At 39.7% G+C, this 27857-nt stretch overlaps 2 protein-coding genes and 1 non-coding gene across 8 annotated transcripts in view; 1 reads left to right on the forward strand and 2 right to left on the reverse strand.

Annotated features, from left to right (window-relative positions):
* The first annotated feature begins 59 nt into the window (after window positions 1-59).
* LOC138808215 (liver-expressed antimicrobial peptide 2) lies at window positions 60-1191 on the forward strand. Its single transcript, XM_069994208.1, has 3 exons — window positions 60-205; window positions 623-762; window positions 1011-1191. The coding sequence occupies exons 1-3, from the start codon at window positions 149-151 to the stop codon at window positions 1045-1047; spliced, it is 234 nt and encodes a 77-aa protein (XP_069850309.1). The 5' UTR covers window positions 60-148; the 3' UTR covers window positions 1048-1191.
* Window positions 1192-2961: 1770 nt separating this feature from the next.
* The window catches only part of LOC138808210 (AF4/FMR2 family member 4-like), a 64954-nt gene continuing 40058 nt past the window's right edge, over window positions 2962-27857 (reverse strand). For 5 of the 6 annotated variants that reach the window (XM_069994195.1, XM_069994196.1, XM_069994199.1 and 2 more), the window contains 14 exons: window positions 26249-26303; window positions 25575-25612; window positions 24061-24223; window positions 22187-23104; window positions 21334-21422; window positions 19726-19966; window positions 16055-16149; window positions 15436-15499; window positions 15194-15330; window positions 14902-14973; window positions 12164-12257; window positions 11325-11368; window positions 10059-10279; window positions 2962-8874 (listed from right to left, as the gene is read on the reverse strand). In XM_069994195.1, coding sequence (XP_069850296.1) covers window positions 8747-8874; window positions 10059-10279; window positions 11325-11368; window positions 12164-12257; window positions 14902-14973; window positions 15194-15330; window positions 15436-15499; window positions 16055-16149; window positions 19726-19966; window positions 21334-21422; window positions 22187-23104; window positions 24061-24223; window positions 25575-25612; window positions 26249-26303 — 2359 coding nt within the window. In that variant the 3' untranslated portion in view covers window positions 2962-8746. The remainder of the gene's footprint in view (window positions 8875-10058; window positions 10280-11324; window positions 11369-12163; window positions 12258-14901; window positions 14974-15193; window positions 15331-15435; window positions 15500-16054; window positions 16150-19725; window positions 19967-21333; window positions 21423-22186; window positions 23105-24060; window positions 24224-25574; window positions 25613-26248; window positions 26304-27857) is intronic. The other variant, XM_069994198.1, reaches the window with a different exon arrangement.
* LOC138808226 (small nucleolar RNA SNORA40) lies at window positions 20953-21080 on the reverse strand. The gene has a single exon (XR_011366445.1). It is a non-coding gene; the product is annotated as a small nucleolar RNA SNORA40 (small nucleolar RNA).

Here is a 27857-nt window from a genome sequence, read left to right on the forward strand (position 1 = left end):
ATATTAACTTATTAAATCGATCCTGATTACAAATATAAACTTTGTCCAATCTCACCTGGCAAGCAGGAGAAAGGTAGATGTCTGTCTATAAAAAGGGAAATGCTAAGTGTTCCTGGCTTTCAGGCTTTAGCATCTTCTCTCTGCCAAGATGTGGCACCTCAAACTTTTTGCAGTGCTCATGATCTGCTTGCTGATGCTGGGTGAGGTAAGGAAGGGCCCTGTGTAGGCTTGGACATGGTGGGATTTTTGTGTGGCTAGTCCTGGGGGTTTAACTCTGGGTCTGGGCACTGTCCCTGAGCTTCTTTGTGCCCAAGGTTGTATTCTATCCCTTGAGCTACATACAGCTCCACTTCCATCTTTTTCATGGGTCATTAGAGATGAAGAGTCTTAACACTTTCCTGCCTGGGCTGGCTTTGAACTGCAATCTTTAGATCTCAGCCTCTTGAGTAGCTAGGATTATGGGTGTGACCCATTTGGTACCCAGCTTGGTGGCAGTAGGATTTTAAGTAGAACTTGTAAGTCAGACTTGGGTCTTGAGGAATGGCTCCTGTTGAGTCTCCAGTGTTGTAGATGTGTGTAGTGGAGGGCATCAAACATCCACACTTGAATCTTTCTTCTATAGGCAAATGGCTCCCCGGTACCAGAACTGAGTTCAGCAAAGAGACGACCACGGAGAATGACACCTTTTTGGAGAGGGGTTTCTCTCAGACCTATTGGAGCCTCCTGTCGGGATGATTCTGAGTGCATCACAAGGTTATGCAGGTACTACGCCACAAATCTGGGTGCAGGGCTGAGCCAGAAAGGCCTGGAAAAGTGGGAAGGGGCAAGAATAGAGATCCAAGAAGAGCTTGGGATGTTGGGGTGCTAAGGCTGAGGCAGTCAGCTGCACAGAGAAGCCCTTGGGTATGAAAAACCAAGGTCCACTCCAGGTTCCTTTCCTTGGGCTGGATAGATCAAAGACTGGGCTCTGCTAGATCTAGTTCTTAAAAACCACCATTTTTCTCCTCTAGAAAAAGACGCTGCTCCTTAAGTGTGGCCCAGGAATAACGCCCATCCTAGGGGAAGAAGAGACAGCCGTGACCTCCAATGCTCCGTTCTATGGAATATTGATGAACTGCATTTTGGCTGGAGATACTTAAGTGAAGCAATCTTGTGTTTTTAATATTTAAAAGATGCATGCTTTCGACTGGTCTCCATTTTCTTCTTGGTATATTGATGTGTGGATAACAAATATGTCTATTTTAAGTTTATTTTTCTATGGATACTATTAAATAACTCAAATAGAAATGCTGGCAGTCTGACTTCAAACTTGAAAGGCTTCAACTTTGTAAAGTACAGGAAAAAGAAAATTAAAAACTTGGGGTCTCAGGCCAGGTAAAGACTGTATTCCTGAGAAGGTATCATATTCCTACCTCCTGTCATTCACTTTAGCAAAGGAATATTGAGGGCTGGGAATGTGGCTTAGTGGTAGAGTGCTTGCCTAGCATGCATGAAGTCCTGGGTTCAATTCCTCAGTATCACATACACAGAAAAATCCAGAAGTGACGCTGTAGCTCAAGTGGTAGAGTGCTAGCCCTGAGCAAAAGAAGCTCAGACAGTGCCCAGGCCCTGAGTTAAAGCCCCAGAACTAGCAAAAAAAAAGAAGAAAAAAAAAAAAACTAGCACTGCCCAATAATGATGTGTTTTCTCTGTCTGGAAAGTGTGGTTAACAGATTTTTACTGGGTACCAGTGGCTCACACCTGTAATCCTCGCTACTCAGCAGGCTGAGATTTGAGAATCATAGTTCCAGACAGGAAAGCCTGTGAGACTTTTTTTGTGTGTGTCAGTTGTGGGGCTTGAACTCAGGGCCTAGGCTCTGTCCCTGAGCCTCTTTTGCTCAATGCTAGGACTTTACCACTTGAGCCTCAGTACCACTTCTAGTTTTTGAATGGTTAATTGGAGAAGTGTCTCGGGGACTTTTCTGCCCAGCTGGCTTCAAAGCATGGTCCTCAGATCTCAGGCTCCTGAGTAGCTAGGATGACCAGCTGTGAGCGACCGGCGCTTGGCTTCCATGAGACTATCTCCAATTAACTACATGGTAACTGGAAGTGACACTGTGGCCCAAATTGGTAGAGCACTAGACTTGGGCGAAAAAGTTCGGAGACAGACCCGGGCCCTGAATTCAAGTTTCATGACTACAAGTTAACATCTTCAAAAGCCTTAAAAAGAACATAATGGGCCAGGTGCTGGTGGTTCACACTCATAATACTAGCTACTTGGGAGGCTGAGATCTGTGGATCATGGTTTGAAGCCTGCCTGGACAGGAAAGCCTGTGAGATTCTTATCGCCAGTTAACCACGAAAAAGCCAGAAGGGAAGCTGTGGCTCAAGTGGTAGAGCACTAGCCTTGAGCAAAAAAAAAAAAAAAAAAAGCTCAGGGACAGCACCCAGGCCCTAGGCTGGCAAAACAAAACAATGAGTTAATATGGCAAGACCCTAAGTTGTGGCCCTGCCTTCTGGATCTTCATTCCATATAAAAGTGTCAAGATGGGCCAGGGTGGCCCTTGCTGCCTGATGTGTGATTTTGTCTACGCCTCTCTGAACATGAAAGCAGAACTCAAGGAAAAATCTAGTTTAATAAAGGGATAAAAATCCACGCCACTGAAAACATCAAAAGGGATTTGAGATTTTTTCAGGTAAGGTGATAGTGATGTTATGCACAAGGACCCAGGACCAGTATGCTGTAACAAGTAAATGTGACGTGCTGGGGGGTGTGGGGGGGAGGGGGAACCAGACTCAGTACAGAACCCTAAAATACAAAACAAGCTGCTGCATGCAAAGGGTAAGGAGCTGGGGTGTAAAGAGAACAGTGTTTATAAACTTTCATACAGAAAATCTATTTGATATTTATTAAACTTAGTTTCTCCAGCTATGGTTTGGCATTATACAAAGCATCTTAATGACACAGTAGAGTTAAAAAGATTTTTACAAATTGAAATGTGATACCCTTGTCTCCAAATATTTTAATTGCCATAAATTTGTTTAAAAATACACATTAAACGCATGTTTGACACTCTAAACTTTCTATAATCTCAATACCACAAAATACATATAATATACTATACAGATGTGGAAAAATCTAGTTAGTATATAATACTTTGCTCACCATTAACAGCTTTATTATGTGAAATGCACATACTGACTTAGAAATCCTAGCTTCTGAGCCCCAAAGTACCTCTAAAATTTTAATGTATTGCAACAAATAAAATCACAGTATATAATTGAAATTTTGGTTGCAAATGTCAGATGCCTAAATATTCTGAATAAAAGAAATGTAAAATGAAGTTTTCGATCATGTACAAAACAAAGGCATCCTATTTAAGTCATTAACAGTACCTTTCTGTGGAACCAACAGACTTATTGTTTGTCAATAGTGTTACCTCCCCTCTAACCCCCCCCACCCATATCAAATCATTATTTACCAAATAATTTTAAATTCAAATAAAAGGATTTTCAATAAATATATAAGCATTTCTATCCTCCATATACAAAATTTCTTAAAACCATTCAAAACGGAGGCTAGAAATTTTCTTAACTGTGCTTACCAACCCCACATCTGGCCCTCACTGAGCCATCTCTGTTGGTGAGCGCTGCTCCCCGCCCCCCTTTTAAATCCCAGTACTGTTGAATGCTCATGTCAGTGATTGGCCAGGTGTGTGCATGAAGTTGTAAAATGGGGACACTTCTTGAACAGCAACAACAAACTCAACAATATGGATTCATCATGGCATTGACTTGAAAGGCAGCATTTCCAAATAGATACTTTCCAGATAGGGACATAGTAGGTAGAGAATTCCAATAGTGAAAAACTGAGAAGAAACCCTACATGGAAGCAGTATGAGGCAAAAACTAAATGTTACTAGAATTTCTGGCTGGGAGCTTTTCTAAAATGCTCACTTAAAAGACGGCTTTCTTTCTCAAAATGGCAACTGACAGTTAGCTGAAGAATGGTAGCAAGGAGAGGTCCATGCAGACATTCCTGAAAACCAGTTCTTTACATGATGGCTATTTAGGCTGCTATTTTAGGATACTTAATTGTCTTTCTGACTTGGCTGAGAACCGGAATACCCTATTCTGCAACCAAATTCCATTAAAACCAGAGTTTGCTCCTCTTTCTATTCTCGGTTCTAGAGACAGCAAAGTTTTTACTGTTGTTGTTTTTGGTGGTATTAGGGTGTGAATTAAGAACCTCAAACTTGCTAACTCAAGTGCCCTATCACTTGAGCGATACATCAACCCCCACGTTCCTTTTAATTAACCAACTACGGGGTTTATATGAAATATCATTAGTAGATGAGTATGCCTTTATTAACTCTTAATAACTGACTTCCTATCACTTGCTAGCTTGGTTTTAGGGCCTGGAAGTCCTAACTCAATTTTTCCGTTAGCAAATATATGAAAGGTATGTTGTCAAACATAACTATTTTGGCCTTTTGTCACTGTTATCTTCTAAGTCATTCAGTTTCAATGATTATTTCTTCCATCTTCTATTTACTGAATAGCAACCTTATGTGCGTAATATTATTATTGGGAGAAAGTCTGCCTCTCACACACTGATATGTGAAGCTGAAATGAAGTCTGCATTGCATGGAACCAGGGAATGGGGAATATGAGTTACAGGAGTCTACATGGATTTGAAATGCTCTGGCTCCCCAAGTTACTTAGGCTTTTATTATATTTTTTGTTTTTTAAAGCATCATCACAATCTGCCTAAAACAGGCATCCCCAGTACCAGTAAATGTTCCTGGGACCCAAACGCCTATAAATAGACTCCTATTATAAATCAAAATACATAAGCTTTTTTGTTTAATTAGCTACTGGAAAATTAAATCCTTCCCACCCTGTAAGAGCCCTGTATTATACTACATAAGGGCTCAAATATATTTTAAAAGTTAATTTACTACAAATCATAGTAATTAAGCTTTAACAATCTAAAGGAATACACATTGCACCCTTGAACATTAATATTCAAGGTATTAACAAGAAAGTGTCTTAGATCAATTTAATAAATAATGTGGAAATAGTTGCACTAAGCTAAAATACTAAACACACACATTTGGACAAACTAATTTCATGTTTTCATACATACATACATATATATATATATATAAAGTGTGTATGTGTACATAATTTTTAAGATCCAAAGTTGTATACCTTTATACCTAGAAGAGTGCACAGCATAAGCCTCCTCAACACAGCTAGACATCACTAGCTGCTCTGAAACTCCACCGAGCCCTGGCCCCAGGACCAGCGCTTAGAACCAGATGTCTCACTATGCAAGCTCACTCACTCATTGAACACCAAGGTACCAAAGTTTCTGCCATTAAATACAAAATGATCTAGCTGATCTAGCTGATTCAAACCTTGAATGGAAAGAAACGATAATTAAAAACAACAGCAAAACAAACAAACAAACAAAAGAACCCACAGTGAAATCTACTAAAGCCACAAGTGTGTCATTCAAAGTGCAGCCTAGAGGTCTATGGATCCCTAGTGCAAGAGTTCCCCAGGAAACAAACAAACAGAAAAAAAAAGGCGTGTGTGGGCACGTACACACATTAAATTGTTTTTTATACTGGAGAATTAATCAGTAGTGGTCAATCTTCTTTGTTCTTCAACAGCTGTAGCTGTGCAGGTATCTGAAGTATGCACTGTTTATGGTCACTTCTTGACTCCTTGTCAAGAAAAAGGACAAGGAAAGGGCTGGATGCTTTGCAGCCAGACTGGGGCCTGAGGCTGAGCTGTGCAAGCTTGAATCGCCTAGAAGAGAGGCCTTCCCACCCCCTCCCTAGCCCAGCCTAACCTGGGCAAAACTACTGTGGCAATGTGATCCACTGCAGCTGGTCTGCTGGTTGCCTGAAGAGTCCAGTAGTGCAGGTTGCTGCCTCCTGGCATACAAGTGTGGTCTTAAAGAGCAGTCAACAGAGTAACTTTTAAAATAGTTGCTATTTCTGTAGTTAACTGGATACTAGATACAAGTCTTAGACTAAGTAAGTTTGTAGCCACTTGTCAAATTCAGGTTTAAATGGTTGGAAAACACCAAGGACCCCTCTACTGAGGTGGGAGGAATGGTCACCTGTAAGAGAGTCCAAGGTAGGTGGCTGGAGGAGACGATGCAGACTGGACATCTGAGGCGACAGACACAGAGGAGGAGGACGAGTCTCACAGTCTACAACATTGACAATTCAATTACTTAGGATTTTGATCCATTGCCCCCTTCCACAATGAAAAGCTGTTTAACACGTTCTCCAAGAATTAATACAGTTTTTGAGAGAAAATATCTTAGGGCAGCACCATAAAACACATAGGAAACTCTGCTTAAACACCACAGCACTGTGACTCTGAATGCTCCCACTGCCTCCAGGCAGGACACACAAGAGGATAGAATGTACTGGAATCCAGAGGTGCCCTGTTGGCTGTGGCTGCTGAAGCCTAAAAAACCTAAGAACCTTTGCTCCTTCCACTTTTAGCTGAAGCCTAAAAAAACCTAAGAACCTTTGCTCCTTCCACTTTTAGGACATCATTACAAATCAAGGAATTAAGAGTTAGAGAAATCAGAGGACAGGACATAAATATATTTAGTTAACCAGCCTCATGTCTTACTAAATGACTATTGTGATTGCTGAGAAGTTGTCCTCTGAAGAGAAACTGTTCCTGGAACACATTAAACTAGAAAAATACCAGAAGCAATTTCTCTACAGGAAAACAAGGTAAATTCATCTTAATTTGTAGATCTCAATCTTCAAATGATATGTAAAAATAACGAGGTACGAGACGATTGAGCAGCTCTATAGTAAGTCTGAGGCTGCAGGACAATGAAAGTTCACCAGCTTCATGTAGAAGATAGACAGATGTGGTGAATCTGATCAAAGTTTAAGTATCACAATGAAACCCCTTGTACAATTTACACTAATTAAAAAAAAACAAGGAAAGAGAAAAGTTCACTAAGCTTCAGAAATAAGTTTAAAAGACTCACTGCACCACGGGAACTTGGGAGAATTTTCTATCCCTTTTACCCCTTTTCCTATTTCAAGTCTTAGCAATTATCTACAAGTAGTACGGCAATCCTTTGTCCAATTGGATGGATTCTTTTTTAGAATGAGAACAAGTTATTTTTTTAAGCAGCATTATCCAATTGGTTAGACTACGTCATATACCAAAACATGAGTTTTTCTGAAATTAAATCCTTACATGACTTTAAAAGAAGCTTTAAATGAAAGAATTTTAAATTATTACTCTAGAGGACCAACCATGTATAGATCTAGTCCTAATGTAAAACATCATCTGTAAACAATCTGGAGAGTCTTCCATTTAAAGGTAAGATTTAAGGCACGCCAAACGTGATAGGGGCACTAAAAACAAAGTACAGAGGAAGATATATTTCTCACTCTTGAGTCCTATGTGCACCTTGTCGGGAAAGGTACTTTGATATATGTTTCTTACAGAGCTGCCTTCTTAAATTCTACCCTTGCTCTCTTCCCCTTTCCAAGAGAACTCATATTGAACCAAGTTAGGTACACTTTTCTAGTGTGAATTTTCTGATTCCATCAGAAACATGCATCACTGATGAAGGCGTTTAAAAAGGGGAAACTCATCATCCCAACGTGAGGCATGAGAACTGTTGGCTATACAGTGGAAGCAGATACACCGAAGCGCCTGTCCACTTCCATATCAGTCCCTGCAAGCTCTTTCTTCAGGAGCGTCACACTCTACTGTGGGGGAAAAATCTGAAAAGAGATCATTAACCTTTAAACATCATCAACTGAAGAGACATAGGCAGCAACCCCCATTGGGTTGGAGCAATTTTGTTTTTGAACAAGAGTAACTTATTCTGCTTCAATTAAGTGTCAAATAACTAGCAACAAAAATGAACACCTGGTCCTAATAAAATTCATAGTTTAAGATTGTCCTTTTATGATACCTTTCAATATGATATATTCCTAGAAAGTTTTATACCTGCTCTTTTGTAATGCATTAAAAGCATGTTATAGTCACCTTGTGATTGGTGTAGTGTTATTAACATGTTCACAGTTTTTGAAATAATGCATATCAAATCAGACATATTTCATTTTACAACCACATACAATGCCATTTCATATTTAAATGATCTTTCATGTGTAGAGGAATAACTGTAACACTAAGCATAAATTCTACAATAATAAAATTGTAGTTAAGAACTGAAATAATAGATAGAACGTGTAGAAAGAACACGTCCCTATTTTAGATGAATCAACTCTCACTCTTGGTAGAGCGACCACAAAAAGACATTAGGTAACAAAACTCCCCAAATACATAAATAAAAAGGCCTATATTAGATTTACACTAAATATTCAACAGAATAAATTTATAGTCAAAAAATAAGTTTTAAAGAAGCCCCAGTCTGGGAACTTAAAAATATTAAAATAAATAATTTTCACTTGATTAATTACGAATTGCAACTGGAACTTCAATCTTCTTACGAGATCAATAAAACTACCTTATCAATGTGCTGCAGACTGAAAAGCAATTAAATAAGTTTTTCACACTGGGAATACTGAAGGGGTCAATTGATATGATGGCTTTGGGTTATAAAAAACAACACATAAACCAAGGAGGAGAAACCATTCCTCATTCTTAGTGTCGACTAGGTGGCATGTTATGGCAGTTTTCCTTCGTGATGTGACACAGTGTTGTGGAGAAAATCAGAGGCAACGAGAATGTGTTCAGTTCAAGATATCAACTTGGCATCCTGGCGAAGCCAGTGTAGTCCCTGCCGGGTATAACGAGCTAGATCTGTCATGATGCTTGCATTAAAGATGAGAGGACCCATTACTTTATCCAGTTCAGCAAAGAATTCTAGAAAATGAAAAACCATTCATTAACATCAATCCCAAAACATTCTTAATCATTAATTAAAAATGTTCAATCTAGACTGTAAAATAGCATCTGCATGAAGTAAAAGGCATGACTTCACCTGCCTTATGAAACTCTAATAATCCCTCTGCATATTACCTTTATAATAATCAAATATTTATTTATTTATTAATTTATTTATGCCAGTCCTGGGGCCTGAACTCTGGGCCTGAACACTGTCCCTTAGCTCTTCAGCTCGAGGATAGCACTCTACCACTTGAGCCATAGCACCACTTCCGGATTTTTCTGCTTATGTGGTGCTGAGGAATTGAACCCAGGGTCTCATGCATGCAAGGCAAGCACTCTACCTTTCCAGCCACCTTTCCAGCCCTCAAAATATTTTTTAAAAGTAGCCTTCCTACACTGAATGACTTGGTTATGTTTTAGAATAAAGCATTAAAGTCTCTTGTTATATTGTTCTATAAGTTATACAACATTTTAAACAGAATGCATAGTCAGGAATTGTTATACATACATCTTGAAAATGGATGTGCCACTCACATGCAACAAACTCTTTGATTATACAAAATATTCTTTATGCACTGTTTTTGTGTAAGAGTTCAAGCCCCACAACTGACAAAAAAGAAAGAAAGAAAGAAAGAAAGAAAGAAAGAAAGAAAGAAAGAAAGAAAGAAAGAAGTAGTGCTGGGTAATCACACTTGCAATTCTAGCTAATTCATGAGGCTGAGATCTGAGAAACATGGTCTGAAGCTGGGTGATAGTGATTCACACCTGTAATTCTAGCTACTCAGGAAGCTGAGATCTGAGAAGCATGGTTCAAAGCCAGCCCAGACATGAAGTAACATGAAGACTCATCTCCAATTAACCACCAGAAAGCCAGAAGTGGAGCTGTAGCTCAAGTGATAGAGCTTTAGCCTTGAGCTAAAAATCCTAAGGAACAGTGCCTAAGCTCTGAGTTCAAGCCTCAATACCAGCACACATGTGTATACACATATAAATAAATTCAATTATATTTAGTATGATTACGAAGCAAAAGAGATTAATAGCAAAGTGATTATGATTAACTATAAGCTAGGTGATAAATGAAATACCTATCAGATAAGTAATTACAAAAGATTCCTTTTACCAATTACAATGCTCAAACCTTCTCCCAGCACCCTACCTACCTTTTTGCTCTTTGGAAAGCTGTTCAGCTTGGTCCCAAATTTCGGTGGCATAGAGGAAATTAGAGGTAACCTGAACGTAGCTGGCTGCCATCTGGTGGATCTTCTGCGGAATGGCCACGGAAGAACCACTTGCTGAAGCACTACTGCCTCCAGAGGAGTAACTTCCAGAATTGCCTGGTGACAGCTTTGGGGAAACTGGGGAAGGCATCCCAACAGCTTTGCTACACATGGAAAAAAAGGAAGCATGTTCATATAGACACAGTGAACTTAGGAAATCAATGTACTACTAGATCTTCCTACGTGAAGGCTTTTAGAATCTAAACATTCATTTAGGCCAGAGGGGCTCCCAGAGAACAATTTCTTCGAAAGTACTGAAGGCCACTGGGAGTTAGAGGGGGCTGCCATCCCAGACTCATCTACTTACTGCTGGCACTCTACCACTTGAATCACAATTCTACTTCTAGCTTTCTGCTGGTTAGTGGATGTAAAGTCTCAAATATTTGTCTGCCCTGGCTTCAACCCTCTATTCAGATATCAGCCTTTGGAGCAGCTAGGAGTTTTTCTTTCTTGTTCTGTGTCTGGGCTCTGTCCCTGAGTACCTTTGTGCTCAAGGCTAGTGTTCTATCACTTGAGCCACAGCTCCACTTCCAGCTTTTTCTGTGATTAATTGGAAATGAAGAGTCCCACAGACTCTCCTGCCTGGCCTGGCTTTGTACTGTAATCCTTAAATCTCAGCCTCCTGAGAAGCTAGGATTACAGGTGTGAGCCACCAGTGCCCAGCCTGAACCTGGGCTTTTAATTGTGAGCAATAAGCACCAGGCTTCTAGATCTTTTGTTTTAATAAGTGGCACAGAACAAGAGATTTAAAAAAAAAAAACCCTCACAAGTCACACCTTATAATGAGAGCTTCAAATCTCAAGAAGTCAGGATCCTTCACTCCCAGGTCAACACACGTTCCATCTCTTCAGGCATGCAATTATATACTTTTCCAATTGTTTTACAAAAGGTTGGATGTAATTCACAACCCCCCAAACTGTGACAGTATGTGAGAACGACGATGCTCAGATCTCAGCCTCCTGAGTAGCTAGGATTACAGGCATAAGCCACTGGCTCCTGGCTCTTTTTTATTTTTTTCTTTAAAGCCACATCCCCAATTTCTTACAAATTCATTAATTTGTAAGAAAATAATCATTTTTCCCTTACCCATTTTAATATTATACATAAACCTGTCAAAAATAGTATTTTATAGAAAAATTTTTTACCTACCTTCCCAAACCAGGAGATGGTGCTTGAGAATTATTATAAGAATTCTGTAGGGAAAAAAATGTACTTAAATATTTAAAAGAAAACAATCACTACTTACAAAGTATGAAATATATTAAACAATTTGGACTAGATCTTGATTTTATGCTTTATAAATTTAAGAACCAAAATGCATGTGTGTATGTGTGTGTATGTAAATGCACAAAAGTTATTAGGTGAGTGCAGGTATGTTCTAGAAGACTTCACAGAAGACACAAGGAAGCAATAAGTAACACTGAGTCATTGATAAAGGGGAGAGGACAGGAATGACTCATACTATGTATAAAATGACAGAAGAGAAGAGTATATATGACCCATATAGGCTGACTAAGACAGAGGTGTAACAAGAAATAAAAGTCCCTTGTAAGCCAAGAATAAGCATTGTGGACCTGATCCTATAGACAGATTGAGTTACTGAGAGGTGTTAAGTCATAAATGGAGCAAGATTTTAGGAAACTTAAATATAGAGTGAGAGGAAATTTGGCTCTATGGTACAGAACTTGCCTAGTATAGGGGTCAAGGAGGAGAAAATAAAGAAGGCAGAGGAGGAGGAAGAGGAGGAGATTCTGAAGTAGGTCAAAAGATATAAATATGGCAGCTTCGTATAGCTAAATATGTGCTACAATCAGGTATATATGTATTTAAAAACTTTACCAAGAAACTTCAAATCTTTTTGAGGGTTCTCAAATAACAGTTCCTCTCCTGCTGCGTTTTATCTTAATGAGAGCATGTCTATGGTAGGGATGGGATGCTATTATAAATTTTGTTTCTTAAGAAATGGAGCCCTTCTTTTCCATACTTACTTTTAGGTGCTCTGTCAGTGTTTTTGAGTACTTGAGAGCATTTTCCTTCTTCAGTTTGAATAATCTTAGGTACAGCAAAGACTGGCATCTCAGGCTAGCCAACAGAAAAGGAGAGTTGTATTTACCAGGAAGCAGATTAACCTATCTGCACTGACAAGCTAGTATTATTGCAAGATAGTACAGGACTAGCTCAAGGGAGTGATCAGCAATACTAACCCTTAGGCAAACTCAAAGGTGTGTATGCACAGTAGGAAGGGAAGGTGGCAATGAAACCTGGGACTAGCTTCACAGTGGATGATGATATTCAAAAACTAAAACTTTATCCCAAGGGCACCAACATGTCATAGTAACATATTTATTTAAAAATTGCTAAGTAAGCGGGGTGCCAGTGGCTCACACCTGTAATCACAGCTATTCAGAAGGCTGAGATTTGAGGTCTGAAGCCAGCCCAGGCAGAAAAGTGAGACACTTATCTCCAATGAATTATTCAATCAGAAGTAGCACTGTGACTCACGTGGTGGAGCACTAGCCTTGAGCAAAAGAGCTCAGGGCCCTGAGTTCAAGCCCCAAAACTGACAAAAAAAAAATTGCTAATAAGCTGGACAATGTTAGCTCAAGCTTTTAATCCTAGCTACTTAGGAGACTGAGATCTAAGGATTGTGGTTCAAAGCCAGTCTGAGAAAGTCTGTGAGACTCTTATTTCCAATAAACTACTCAGAAATGCCAGAAGTAGTGCCGTGGCTCAAGTGGTAGAGCACTAGCCTTGAGCAAAAGAAGCTCAGGGACAGGGCCCAGGTCGTGAGTTTAAGCCCCAGGACTGGCAAAAAAAATTAAATTAAATTAAAAGATAAAAATTAGGAAACTAAGCCGGGAGCTGATGGCTCATGCCTGTAATCCTAGCTACTTTCGAGGCAGAGATCTGAGTATCGTGGTTCAAAGCCAGCCAGGGCAAGAAAGTCCATGAGACTCTTATCTCCAAAAAACCGCCAGAAAATCAGAAATGGTGCTATGGCTTAAGTGGTAGAGCACTTGCCCTGAGTTGAAGAGCAGAAGGACAGCACCCAGGCCCAGAGTTCAAGCCCCACAACCGACAAAAAAAAAAAAAAAAAAAGGAAAATAAACTATGAAGATTACAACTTGAACGGAATTTGACCTATATAAAATAGGCTCTACATCATTACCACACCACCACCACCATCAGCAGCAGCAACAGCAGCAGCGTCCCTGCCTGCTTAACCAGTATCTACCACTTCTCCCTGATACTCTTTGAAAGTTTCTTATTTAGCCCGTGTGTGTGTGTGTGTGTGTGTGTGTGTGTGTGTGTGTGTGTGTGTGTGTGTGTGTGTGTGTGTGTGTGTGTGTGTGTGTGTGTGTGTGTGTGTGTGTGTGTGTGTGTGTGTGTGTGTGTGTGTGTGTGTGTGTGTGTGTGTGTCTCTCTCTCTCTCTCTCTCTCTCTCTCTCTCTCTCTCTCTCTCTCTCTCTCTCTTTCTTCCCTTCTACTTAAAATAAGTTTCCCTATCCTTTATTCCTTGAGCTACATCTTTATTCCTGGCTTTTGCCTAGGCTGGTTCTGAATCTCAATCTTCAGATCTCAGCCTCATGAGTAGCTAGGATTACAATTTTGATTACAGGCTCTCTCTACTTGTAATATCCTTACATGCACTTTTCTTTCAAAGTACTGAATTCATATAGTTGTACAATTTTTTTTTTTCCTTTGGTACTGGGGCTTTAACTCAGGGTCTGGGAACTATCCTTTAGCTTTTTTTTTTTTTTTCGTCAGTCATGGGGGTTGAACTCTGGGCCTGGGCACTGTCCCTCAGCTCTTCAGCTCAAGGCTAGCGTGCTACCAATTAAGCCACAGTGCTACTTCTGGTTTTCTGGTGATTTATTGGAGATAAGAATCTCATAGACTTTCCTGCTGGGCTCCCTTAAACTGCTATCCTCAGATCTCAGCCTCCTAAGTAGCTAGGATTACAGGTGAGAGCCACTGGTACCCAGCTCCTGTATTTTTCCTGTTTAAGGCTGGAGGCTCTACCTTTTGAACCACAGATTCACCTCCAACTTGTACAATTTTTTATGAATTTCTGTCCCCTGACACTAGACTATCAACTCCATAATGAATAGATCCATGTCAGATTTATTCACAGCTGAATTCTCAGTGTTAAACACAATGCCAGGTAAAGAACTAGTAAACTGATGATACTTGCCTAGAACAAAGCAAATAAATTACATTCCTTACTGTCCTAAGGAAAAGGATTTATGTGAATGGAGAGCTATAAAAAGAGCCAAAAGGGGCAGGGAAGGTGGCTCAGTGGTAGAGCGCTTGCCTTGCATGCCTGAGGCCCTGGGTTTGATTCCCCAGCACCACATAAGCAAAAAGAAAAAGCCGGAAGTGGTGCTGTGGCTCAAGTGGTAGAGCACTAGCCTTGAGCTGAAGAGCTGAGGGACAGCGTCCAGGCCCAGAGTTCAGGCCCCATGACCAGACCCAAAAAAGAGCCAAAAATAGGTGGCTAATTAACTCAATGTTAGTGCCCAGTATCAGTCACATGTCACCATGAAGGCAAGGGATCAGACACTGACAACTGCTAAAATCTTGCAGTAGGCATTTGGAGTTATTTCCTGCTTCACCCTTAAAAACAGGTTTGTGAAAAATCATTATAACTTTCTCAAGAGCATAGAGCATAATTTATCAAGGAACTGCCCATTATCTAGCAAAGGCTATAATACCCATCACTTACCAAAGCACTGTGAGTCTTTTATCTGCAGCTGTAGCATCAGGAGCCAAATAATTCTTTAACTTCATAGTGTATCTGTGAATTAAGAGAACAAATGACCTTAATCTTACAGCTTCCTTTGTCCTCAAAGCTTTAGAATCAAACCTAAATAAAACCAAAAAACTATCCATGGAAAATGAAAAACAAAGCATTAGCAATCTCCTTTGGTTTACTGTATCTGGTTTTATCAGCTTCCTCCAAGATGGACCAGAGAAATTATGGTATTGTCAATGATGTGGCAAATTTTTCCACTTACTTGATGAGCTCCACTGTGTCTGAATACATAGGGAATGGAGATTTCGATTCCTGAGCGTTCTTCTCTAAGGCATTCCCACATTCAATGAAAGATACCACAGCATCCAGATAGTATACTGCTTTCTCAAACCTATCAGACTAAAGAAGGGAGAATGAAAGTACTGAATAATAATCTAATATAAAATTACAAAGGGATATTTAAACTAATTTGATTAAATACACAAATGTAAGGAGATTACATACCAATGCATCTGCATTGTGCTTTAGCTTTTTTGCTTCTTGTAAATAATGGTCTGCTGAATAATTTCTGCAATGTAAATTTTCACTATAAATATAATGGCAAATTATTTTCATAAGATAATTTCAGTTCATTTCAGTCTCTAGTATCCCCTAGTTCTCACAGTGTCAAAACAAGCTATTATCAAACATTTCAATTCTTTTCTGACAAATGTTTATGTTGGATTTAGAACACCAAATTGTCTCGGCCAACTCATGGCCTTCACAGAATCAGCTCCCTGGTGTTAAAGACTAATGTAAGTTGTTTTAAAGATTTCAAGTAAGAAATACATAACTTTTTATCACACGCAAAAGAACCCCAACACTGCTCTACTTTATTACACCTAGTACAAACAGTAATATTAGCAGCAATAACAGTTTCTCAGAAGGCCAACCATTAGCATCCTCCAGTGAAGTTAGCAAGCTCAGTTAAAGGAATAAACAGTTGGATGAGTGGTTGTTTTAAAATTAAAATCTGAATATGCTATATATTATACACAAATATGAATCCCCTTAGTGACAGGAATTAAAATGAGTTTAAGGACTGACTGCTAAATGGCACACAGAAGCATCATCTTCATCTTACCTGTCATCAAAGACAAGCTTTGTTCTCCGAGGCTTGGAGGCCTCAGGAGTTGGTGTAGTTGTAGGGCAGTTAGAGGAGCTATTTGGAGCCTTTTCCTGATAAGTAAAATAAAAATAATAAGTAAATAAGGTATTTCTTCAGTCACTGTAAAAATGAAAACAAAGCTTCTCTGCTCTAAGTAATTAATTTATGATAAAACTTTAGTAGAATAAGTCAATTTTATGTAAACAAAATACTAAATTTCCTTATTTATTGAGGACTTACTTCATGGCAGGCACTTGGACTATGCATTTGTTAAAATGTGGATAGATGGGTGCTGGTAGCTCAAGCCTGTAATCCCACCTACTCAGGAGGCTGAGATACTGGGCATTGTAGTTTGAAATCCTTGAGATTCTTATCACCAATTAACTACCAAAAGACCAAAGGTGGAGCCTTGGTTCAAATGGTAGAGCATTAGCCTTGAGCAAAAAGCACAGGGACAATGCTCCAACTTTGTGTACAAGCTCCAAGACTAGCACAAAAAATAAATAAAACATAAACCTAGTATCAACACGGTAGTACTACTATTTTTTTTTTTTTTGGGTCCGTCCGGTCGTGGGGCCTGAACTCTGGGCCTGGGCGCTGTCCCTCAGCTCTTCAGCTCAAGGTTAGCGCTCTACCACTTGAGCCACAGCGCCACTTCCGGCTTTTTTCTTTTTGCTTATGTGGTGCTGAGGAATCGAACCCAGGGCCTTGAGCATGCAAGGCAAGCGCTCTACCACTGAGCCACCTTCCCAGCCCACGGTAGTACTACTTCAAAGCCAGCCTGGGCAGGAAAGTCTGTGAGACTCTTATCTCCAAAACTGGAAGTGGAGCTGTGGCTCAAGTGGTAGAGGGCTAGCTTTGAGCTGAAGAACTCAGGGATAGCCCCCAGGCCCAGAGTTTAAGCCCCACTACTGACTAAAAACAAAAACAAAAACAAACAAACAAAAACAGAACTATCTCTGGATAGGGAGTACTCTTCTGGGACCCAAGGGCCAAAGTCCATATAGCAGCACTATTGCTCTTGGGCTTCAGGGGAGCATCATGTGTGCTCAGAGACAAAGACAAATCATTCTAGTTCCAAGACTCTGCGTCACACCTCAGGGGGAACACTATTTTCAGCTTCTTCCTTGTTTTCTTTTCTTTTTTTTTTTTTTTTTGCGTCCGGTCATGGGGCCTGAACTCTGGGCCTGGGCACTGTCCCTCAGCTCTTCAGCTCAAGGCTAGCGCTCTACCACTTGAGCCACAGCACCACTTTCGGCTTTTTTTTTTCTTTTTGCTTATGTGGTGCTGAGGAATCGAACCCAGGGCCTCATGCATGCAAGGCAAGCACTCTACCACTGAGCCACCTTCCCAGCCCCTTCTTCCTTGTTTTCTAAGGACAATGCCCAAGTCTTTGATGTGGGAATTTTTATGCAGTATAGCCATGAATTTCGGTTGTTTGAGCTAACCCAATCTGTGGTGGTTTGTTGTGGCAGCACTGGGAAATGAATACTAAAATGAGTTATAAACACAATTACTAAAAATGCTGTTTCAAATTTCATCAGCAAAGCTCTGAAGCTTTGTTTTTTCCGTACTCATTGCTGCCTGCTTCTTTTTGTTTATATCAGTAGAGGTGCTTATATTCAAGGTCTAGCACTGTTCCTCAGATTTTTCATTCACAGCTGGTACTCTACCACCTTGGCCACACCTCTAGTAATAGCTTTTTTTTTTTTTTTGGTTAGTAGTGGGGCTTGAACTTAAGAGCCGGGGCATTGTCCCTGAGCTTTTTTATTCAAGACTAGCACTCTACCTACCACTTTGAGCCAAGCACCACTTCCAGTTTTCTGGTGGTTAATTAGAGATAAGAGTCTCATGGACTTTCCCCCTGGATGGCTTTGAACTGCGATGCTCACATCTCAGCTGCCTGAGTAGCTAGGATTACAGGTGTGAGCCACTAGTGCCTTGCTAGTTCACTGAAGAGTCTTGTGGATTTGTCTGCCTTGGCTAGCTTTGAATGTTGATTCTCAGAGTTTAGCCTCTTGAATAGCTATGGTTATTCTATGCATGAATTAAATGAGCATTTACTACATGTTATGGTGTGACAAATGGTACATGCAAATGATCTGATACTGGGTGAAGTAAATAAACTGCTAGGTACAAGACAGCTAACCCTTCAAGCTCCTATTAACTTCAGACTTTGTTTAAACTTTACTTCCTTCTGGAAAAATTCATATTAAGATGCACATATGCCTTTTAAAGTTTCCTACGGGTTCTGTTTATTTCTATCATGATTCTTATCAAAATTTTGAATTGTTTAGATAGAAACTGATATTTTAGATTCCAAAGACTGTAAGACAATTTTCATTTTGTTATTTTTGTCATTTTAAACTTCAAATTCCAATACCACTGACAGAGGGGGAAAACTGCAGACTGCTTCTTTTTACAAGCAAGCAAGAGATCTCATATTCTGCAGCTAAAGGATGGGAAATGAAGAGCCCATATGCAAGCAGGTGGAGAGCTAGAGCAGTGAAGGAGGCCAACAGATAGCAGGTAAACTCTCCAGACTAATACAGAGCTGGGTGTTCAGTTGGGACAGAAAACCTGCACAGTTCAATTTCAGCAGTGATTTATAATTTCAATGACCTCAACTTAAGAATTTTTGTTACACAATAAATACACTGCAGTCTAATCTTTCAACTCAAACTTTTGCTTACTTAAACCCTAGGTAATAATCCAGTGGATTATAAAATTAATATTTTAGGTATTTTCTTAATTTTCTCTGATTTTAGTAAGCTTCTGATCAGAACACTTTAAAAGTAAACAAACAACCTGGTAAACAGAGTGAAGACCTATTCCAGCACAGCCTTGAAAAAGCTTTTGAATCCAAGTGAGTAACATTTATATACATTATGAATATGTTAATAATGAAGATTATTTCAGTGACAACTCAGCTATTTTTTCTATTTCATAAACCAAAGCCAAATGATTGTCTTGTCACTTTATGTGGTATATTAAGTAGAAAGTCTAATGCCAAGAAACCCAAACTGTATTTCAAACCAGTCTAGAATGCAAATCTTAGCACTGCCATCTTTTTGTGCTTATTTAAAAAACATCTATGAACAATTCTAATAAGCATGTGGCCAAACTGGTCTATTGCTTTCATCATCTGAAATCACTGAAGTCTATCATCAATATCCCAGAGTAAAATGCCAAAGACTAGCCGGGCGCTGGTGGCTCACGCCTGTAATCCTAGCTACTCAGGAGGCTGAGATCTGAGGATCGCGGTTCAAAGCCAGCCCGGGCAGGAGAGACCGTGAGACTCCTATCTCCAATAAACCACCAGAAAACCGGAAGTGGCGCTGTAGCTCAAGTGGTAGAGCGCTCGCCTTGAGCTGAAGAGCTGAGGGACAGCGCCCAGGCCCAGAGTTCAAGCCCCACGGCCGACAAAAAAAAAAAAAATGCCAAAGACTACCGATTTAATGGGAAGTTTTCAAACATTTCAAAGCATATTGTCACCCTGAGGAGATAACATGGCAATGAGTGTGATTTTCAGGGTTGGAAGTGTGGTTCAGGTAGTAGAGAGCCAGCCAGTGAGTAAAAGCATCAGAGTCCCATTCTCAGAATAAAAACAAAGATGATTTTCAGAAGCTTAGTCCTCAACACCATACCTTAGCTTCCTTAGAACTACTGGAAGTCTTCCCTTCAGTCTTTTTCTGTTTTGATGCGGAGGAACTGCTTTTGCTGCTGCTACTATTTTCCTTGTTGCTATTACTGCTTGACTTTAAGGAAGAAGACTGGCTAATAGTCCTCTTCCGAGAGCTATGCTCCGTTTTTGACTCTTTTGAAGGAATAGGCCCAGCAGGTGAAGGTAACAAGTCCTTTTCTTTTGCAGCACTCTGCTTAGATGATCTGCCAAACAAAGCAAACAAAATCATTTTCTGGGGTGCAGGGGTGATATATTTTTCCATTTTTCTTTGCCTATTTTCAAGAAAAATTTAGCCCCAACCCCATCTGATTACTAAGATATGTTGTTACAACATATAATGAGACTGTAAATTCTATGAGATGAGCTTCTTTGTCTTTTTTTCCTCTCCCTATTCCCTTAATCTTTGTCTTTATTCAATTGTATATCCAGTGCCTAAAACATGACTTAGCAAATAGTAAGTACTTAATAAATGAAAGGTGGATGATGAATGAGTAAATAGGTATTTTGGAAAAATATTAATGCTCTAAGTTAGCAATTGGTCTTTTCAAGTTTTATAAAGCTTGCCATCTACATCTACCCGGAAAGTAACCTTTTTTTTCCTTTAACTTTTACATCAATTTTATTCTCTGAGTGAAGCTGTATGAGTTAAAGAATCCCCACATTGCCGGGTGCTGGTGGCTCACACCTGTAATCCTAGCTACTCAGGAGGCTGAGATCTGAGGACTGTGGTTCAAAGACAGCCCCGGGAAGGAAAGTCCGTGAAACTCCAATAAACCACCAGAAAACCAGAAGTGGCACTGTGGCTCCAGTGATAAGAGCGCTCGCCTTGAGCTGAAGAGCTGAGGGACAGCGCCCAGGTTGAGTTCAAGCCCTACAACTGCCCGAAAAAGAAAAAGAAAAAAGAATCCCCACATTACCAACTATTGTAGGAATCATATTCCTTCTTTTTTTCTTCTTCTTTTTTTTTCTGGTCTTGGGGCTTGAACTCTGAGCCTGGGTGCTGTCCCTGTGCTCTTCAGTTCAAGGTGAGTGTTCTACCACTTCAGCCACAGCGCCATTTTGTTTTCTAGTGGTTCACTGGAGATCAGTCTCACAGACTTTCCTGCCTGGTCTGCCTCTGAACTGCTATTCTCAGATCTCAGCCTCCTGAGTAGCTAGGATGACAGGTGTGAGCCACTGGTGCCTGGCTAATATTCCTTCTTACTTGTACAACAGTTCATACTCAACAATGAGTTCTGGGTTGCAAAAGAGGATTTACTGTTTGCACTTGTCTTAAGTCTTTGTTACAAATTAAACAAAAACATACACACAAGTGATACAAAAGTAACAACTCTTTTACTCCATACTCACCCTTACTCCATGAAAAAAAAAAGTGAGAAAAAGCAGCTGAATGTTAAATGCTTTCAATCCCTATAAATTAAAATAAAAAACTCCCACTGTTTAGTATATGTATGTTGTGAATGTATATCAAAATCGATTACTAATAAAAAGAACACTATAAAAGGTCCTTAAAAAGTACCCAGTGATCCACAAAGGTTAAAACTGACATGCAAAATGTTGGGGGACATACTCTCTGCTGCTGGGCGTCTTGTGGCTGGATGAATTCTTGTCTTCTGTTTTGGGTTTTTTGCTCTCATTGGCTCGGCTATCATCTTCATTCTGGACAAAAAACCGAAAACAGCAGATACTATGTCTGATTTTTTTTTTCCCCATCTAACCAGCTTTTACCACTAGAAATCCCCAAACAGTCGATCCCTGATAAAATCTCATATAGAAGGTGAGAAGTGGACAATTTAAACAATGTATAATAAATAAGGTCTTAAGTCTGAGAAAGGTTGATTATGTTAGATACACAGAACCCAAATGCTGAAACAGATTTTCTATGCTCTTGTACAATATCTTCTGTATATAATGGTTTTGAAAGAGGAGGTATCCACAAATTACAAACAAGATTTAATCCATATACGGTAAACTCCACTCTTGAAAGGTACAAAATTCTATGCCATTTAGTGCATTTACAGAGTTGTACAACATCACTGACACCAATTTTAGAATTAACCAGTAATCTTAACTGTGACTTAATTTGAATGTCACATAGAAGAGAATGGCTAACTAATACCACTCCCAACTAAGCCTTCAATAATGTTATAAAGGGCAATTTACAGTGTTAGCACTTCTTTCTCCTTTCTCTGGGTACCACATACTCTGAAACAGGGGCCCCAGGTTATTTCTTATTTAATTATCATCTTGCTTTCCTGAGGGAGATAAGTCCTCAACAGACTATTCATATTCATTTTCAACAGGGCCTTGGGCTCATCCCCTATGTTCACTTATAGTTTTTAACCTACTTGGCATTTTGGGTCTGAGATTTCTACAGCACTTCAGATTCTAAAATAAATAATAATCATAAAAAAGTCACAAACCTTATGTTTCCTCTTGCCTTTGTTAGAAACTTTTTCTGAAGTTTGCTTCTGAGCCTCTCTTGTGTGCTTTTCTGGCACATTTTTCTTTTCCCCCTTGGGTGGCTCTGTTTCTTTGTAAGGCTTTCCTGGTATTCTAGTCAAGAGATTCAGGTCAATCTTCACGATAAGTGGATACCTGTCATCAGGCTCACTGAGGGGTGAAAGGAGTTCCTTCTCTTCCATAGGAGAGAACATTCGTTGCCGAAAAAAACTATCTTCTTCCTCCACAGAGGAGGGCTTAACAGGAGTCCTATTGCTGTCAGGGTACTTAGGAGTTTGTGAAGAAGGGGGAAGGCTCTCGCTTTCATCCGAATCTGAGGATGATGTATCTGTTTCTATGATTTCCCGTGACTTCTGGGAAGATTTACTTGTTGACTTATATTTCTTTTTCTCTGCTGTAGGCCGAGGAGAAGATTTGGACTCTTTTTTAATATTCGGCTTCCTTGAGCCTTTGGTGGCTGCTTTGTGTCTGCTGGAGGGGATGCTAGTAGCCATGTCTACAGGGGTCTCACTTTCTATCTTTAGCCCTCCACGAGGCTCTTCAGCAGCTGCTTTCTCAGCTTTTTTGGGTTGTTTTTTGCCTACAGTTCTCCTCTGTGTTGTGCTGTCACTTTGTGCAGGAGATTTCTGCCTGCTGCGCCCACTTTCCGATCCCTTTTGGACAGTTTTGGAGTCTCGTCCTGGAGTAGCAGAACTTGTTTCTTTAGGCCCACCCTGATCAGTGTAGCTACTCCCAGTGCCCTGTTCTCGGCCTTCTTTTTTGTAGCCTTGAGATGATGGTATGTTACTATCTACAGAGGAAGCTGGTGACACTTTATGTGGATTCACTTTATTCAACCAATTATCAAGTTGCCATTTGTTTGTTGGTGGTGGTTCGGGCTGAAAAACAGAAAAACGTATGGTTTTCTCAACATTGAAGCTTTCTTCTTCACAAAGTCAAGGGAGAGGGGAAAAAAATGTAAAGCCCAAGTTAACAAAAGCATGTGCTTTTCAAAGTTCTAACTAAGACCAAAGCATGGGGTGAAATATTCATCATTATCTCTAATAACTCAAGTAAACTTAAAATATTGCATGTGGCCTTTATCAAATATTTCTGTAAGGAGTCTAACTCGAAAGGAATTATGAAAAATGACTATATACTAATGATTGTTCTAATAAAACATTGTGGTATCTTTTTTTTTTTTTTTAAATATTATGAGCCCAGTGCCAGTGGTTCACGCCTGTAATCCTAGCTACTCAGGAGGCTGAGCTCTAAGGATCACGGGTCAAAGCCAGCTTGAGCAGGAAAGTCTGTGAGACTCTCATTTCCAATAAACCACTCAAAAAACCAGAAGTGGTGCTGTGGCTCAAGTGGCAGAGCACTTGCCTTGAGCTGAAGAGCTCAGGGATAGCACCGAGACCTAGAGTTCAAGTCCTATGACTGATTTTTTAAAAAAAATTATGTATTGCATTTAATTCCAAGAAGTGAACAATGTAGGTAACAAGAAAGTTTTGTAATTTTATTTTATTTAGGTATAATTATGTCATATAAGGTCATTTTATTCAGAATAACTACAGAATGTGAATTCTGATATTGAGACATAAAGAATAATCTAAAAGTCAACAGAAAGGCCTGTAGACAATCTGAACTCAAAACAGTTACTAACCTAGGGGAAAAAAATGTATGCCCAAATTAAGGAAATCAAAATACTTAAGTTTTCTCTAAAACATATATATAGTTCAATGGCCTTTGTCAGACTAAGAAATCTTTTCCCTTTTCCTTTTACATTTGAACCCTATCTTAAATGGACATTGCCCATGGCCTGATGAGAACATCCCATAAGCTCCCTTCTCACCTCCGGAGACGCACTCTGGGATGGCTCGTTTGCCTCACTGTCACTGGAACTACTTTCACTCTCTGAGTCAGATCCAGAGCTGCTTTCAGATCCACTGTGGCTGCTAGAATCCTCCCTGGAGTTATCTGCTCCTTCACTATTATGATGGGAAGGTTCAGAGTTACTGAAGGAGACAAAACATAAAATGACCAAAAGATTCTTATATAGTGGCAACAGGGAAACATTCAAATCTGAAAAGTAACTTTATGTACAATCTTTACATAAGCTGTTACAATTCTACAATATAGACTTCACTATAAAATAAAATAATTTTCCTTAAAAAGTTTCTTATGGGGGCTGGGAAGGTAGCTCAGTGGTAGAGTGCTTGCCTTGCATGCATGAGGCCCTGGGTTTGATTCCTCAGCACCACATAAGCAGAAAAAGCTGGAAGCGGTGCTGTGGCCCAAATGGTAGAGTGCTAGCCTTGAGCCGAAGAGCTGAGGGACAGAGCCCAGGCCCTGAGTTCAGGCCCCATGACTGGCAAACAACAACAACAACAAAAAGTTTCTTATGTTAGTTGGCAAGGTGGCTTGTTTTGGCAATCATTAGGAACTCAGGAAGTAGAAATCAAAATTGAGGTTTGATACCAGCTCAGTCAAAGTGGTTATGAGATCCCATTTCAACCAATAGAACTGAGTACACAACTGTGATCTTGGTTACATAGGAAATATAAATAAGAGAACCACAGCTTTGGCTGGCCTGGACAAAAAGTGAGATCTACCTTAAAAACAGTCCAAGAAGGGCTGGGAAGGTGGCTCAGTGGTAGAGCGCTTACCGTGCAGGCATGAGGCCCTGGGTTCCATTCCTCAGCACCACAAAAGAAAAAAGAAAAAAGCCAGAAGTGGCGCTGTGCTTAAGTGGTAGAGCGCTAGCCTTGAGCTGAAGAGCTGAGGGACAGTGCCCAGGCCCAGAGTTCAGGCTCCACGATCGGACCCCAAAAAAAAAAAAAACCGGTCCAAGAACAGAAGACTGAAGGTATGGATGAAGTGCTAAGATGCTTGTCTAGCAAGTGGGCAGCCCCAACTGCTTCTGATGTGATATCTTGGTATTATTTTGAAAAATAGTCTGAGGTGTAATTTAAATACCACAGAATTAATCCAGGTTAAGTGGACAGTTTAATGACTTTTGGTTAATTAACAGAAAGTACAATTATCATCACATCTGATCATACTTTTTATTTTTGGGGGGGCTTGAACTCAGGGCCTGGTTGCTAACCCTGAGCTTTTTCGCTCAAAGCTAGTACTCTACCACTTTGAGCCATAGCACCACTTCCAGTTTCCTGGTGGCTAATTGGACATGAGTCATCCTGCCTAGGTTGGCTTCAAACCATGATCCTCAGATTTCAGCCTCCTGAGTAGCTAAGATTATAAGCATAAGCCATCGGTGCCCAGGCATACTTGTTTTATATATCACTACAATGTTAATTTGATTGACATTAGTACTTCAAATAAAACAGAAAATAAAAGGAAACTTACCTTCCTGGTGTACTCCTTGGCACTGTCTTATCACAATCCTACAATTAAAATGTAAGAAGGAAATTTGTGAAAGAATACTTAATATAAATATGAGTATCTGAATTCTTAAAAATTGGCTTCTCTAACATGGATTAATGTAAACTTAATATAGTGAATAAAATAGTATACTATCTTTAGAGGATAAGTTTTTTTTAAAGTTTGTTAATATTTTTTCTTGTCAATAACCTGCTTCATGAGTACATTCTGATCCACAGTAAATGTTAAGGAAAAGTCAATTTTTAAAAATAATGGGAATTAAAAGAGCAGAACTAGGTACCATTGGCCCATGCCTATAATCCCAGCTATTCCACAGGTTGAGATATGAGGAGAGAGGTTCAGAGGCAGCCTGAGCAGACTCTTATGTGCCATTAGCCAATAAAAAGCCTAAAGTGGAGGTGTGGCTCAATCACTAGCTGTGAATAAAAAAGTCAAATGAGAGTTCCAAGCCTGGAGTTCAAGCCCCAGTACCAGCACACACACACAAAAGAGCAGAAAATTACAACACTCTAACATCAAAAAGCTTATAAAGTTTAGGAAATTATTTTATACAAATGAACTATATATCTATTATTCAATTTTTATAAAACATGATAAAAAATATGTATGACATTGGTAAAACTCTATAGCACACACACCTGTTCCCCATCACTGTCTTCACTGCTGCTTAGTTTTAAGTCATCTTTTAACATACTAGAGGAAAAAAAGCAAAAAAGAATATTATTATTTTGGGAACAGTTTATCATGGCATGACAAAGTATTAAATATCAATAATTCTATCAATGCCTAGGCATTGATGGCTCATGTTTGTAATACTGATGACTCAGGAGGCTGAGATCTGAGGATTGCGGGGTTCAAAGCCAGCCCAGGCAGTAAAAGTCTGTGAGACTCCCAAAAATTCAGAAAGTGAAGCTGTGATTCAAGTGATAGAGTACCAACCTCCAACCTAGAGCGGAAAAAACTAAGGAACAGTGCTCAGGCTCTGAGTTCAAGCCCCAGTACACCCAACCCACACCCATACCCACATACATCCTACCAATAATTCTAGAAATAATCACTGTTTTGGCAAATGCCAACCTGTGTGTGTGCACACAGATACATATACACATACATACATACATATAAAAGCAGTGTTACTCTATCTGGTTATGAAATAAAAAACTCATAAGAATTTAACCATGTTGTCATGGTTAAGTGGTAGATCTGCCTAGCAATTGCAAGGCCCTGAGTTCAATCTGAAGTTCCAACACACACACACACACACACACACACACACACACACACACACACACACACACACACACACACACACACACACACACACACACACACACACACACACACACACACACACACACACACACACACACACACACACACACACACACACACACACACACACACACTTTAAAGCTCTAATTCTAAAGAATTTGGAAGCTCTAAGCTTAATTATACCTCCAATGTTCCATGAAGATTTGATACAATTGTTAAATAGGTAATTGTCAGTACCTTAAGGACACAATTTCCTAAGCCAAAGTCCTACTTTTATTTAATTTTTATTATTATTATAAGGATGATGTATGAAGGGGTTACAGATACATAAGTCAGGTAAAGAGTACATTTCTTTTTGGACCATGTCACTTCTTTCCTCATTCTTCCCCAGTTTTTCCCTCCCTTCCCCACCCAGAACCTGTGTAGTTCATTTTCAACATAGTGTCTAGTGAATACAACTGCTCCTTTTGTTTACCCTTTATCCTTGCCCTCCCAAAGTCAGAGAAACAAACAAGACAAAAAGAAAACAAAAACAGCAACAAAGAAAAATTTTTTGTTTCCATTTCCTGTATTTCATTTCAATAAATATTATTTTATCTGATCACATGCATATAGGCATGTGTTCTTCTCCTAAGAGCCAACGTTCTACTTTATCTGATCACATGCATATAGGCATTTGTTCTTCTCCTAAGAGCCAACTTTATAAATGCCTTGTTACGAAAGACGAGTACCTTCTGTAGAAATAACAGTTTGAGGTGAGAAATTAGCAGAAATCAACTGGGACTTGAATTCTGAGCCGGGGTGCTGTACCTCAGCTTTTTTGCTCAAGGCTAGAGATGTACTATTTTGAGCCACAGTTCCACTTCTGGCTTTTTGTTTGTTTGGTAGTGGAGATCAGAGTATCACAGACTTTCCTGGCCAGGCTGGCTTGAAATGGCGATCCTCAGATCTCAGCCTCCTGTGTAGCTAGGACTG

This window comes from Dipodomys merriami, unplaced genomic scaffold (genome assembly GCF_024711535.1).
Source record: "Dipodomys merriami isolate MVZ:Mamm:240054 unplaced genomic scaffold, mDipMer1.0.p SCAF_447, whole genome shotgun sequence".
NCBI lineage: Eukaryota > Metazoa > Chordata > Mammalia > Rodentia > Heteromyidae > Dipodomys > Dipodomys merriami.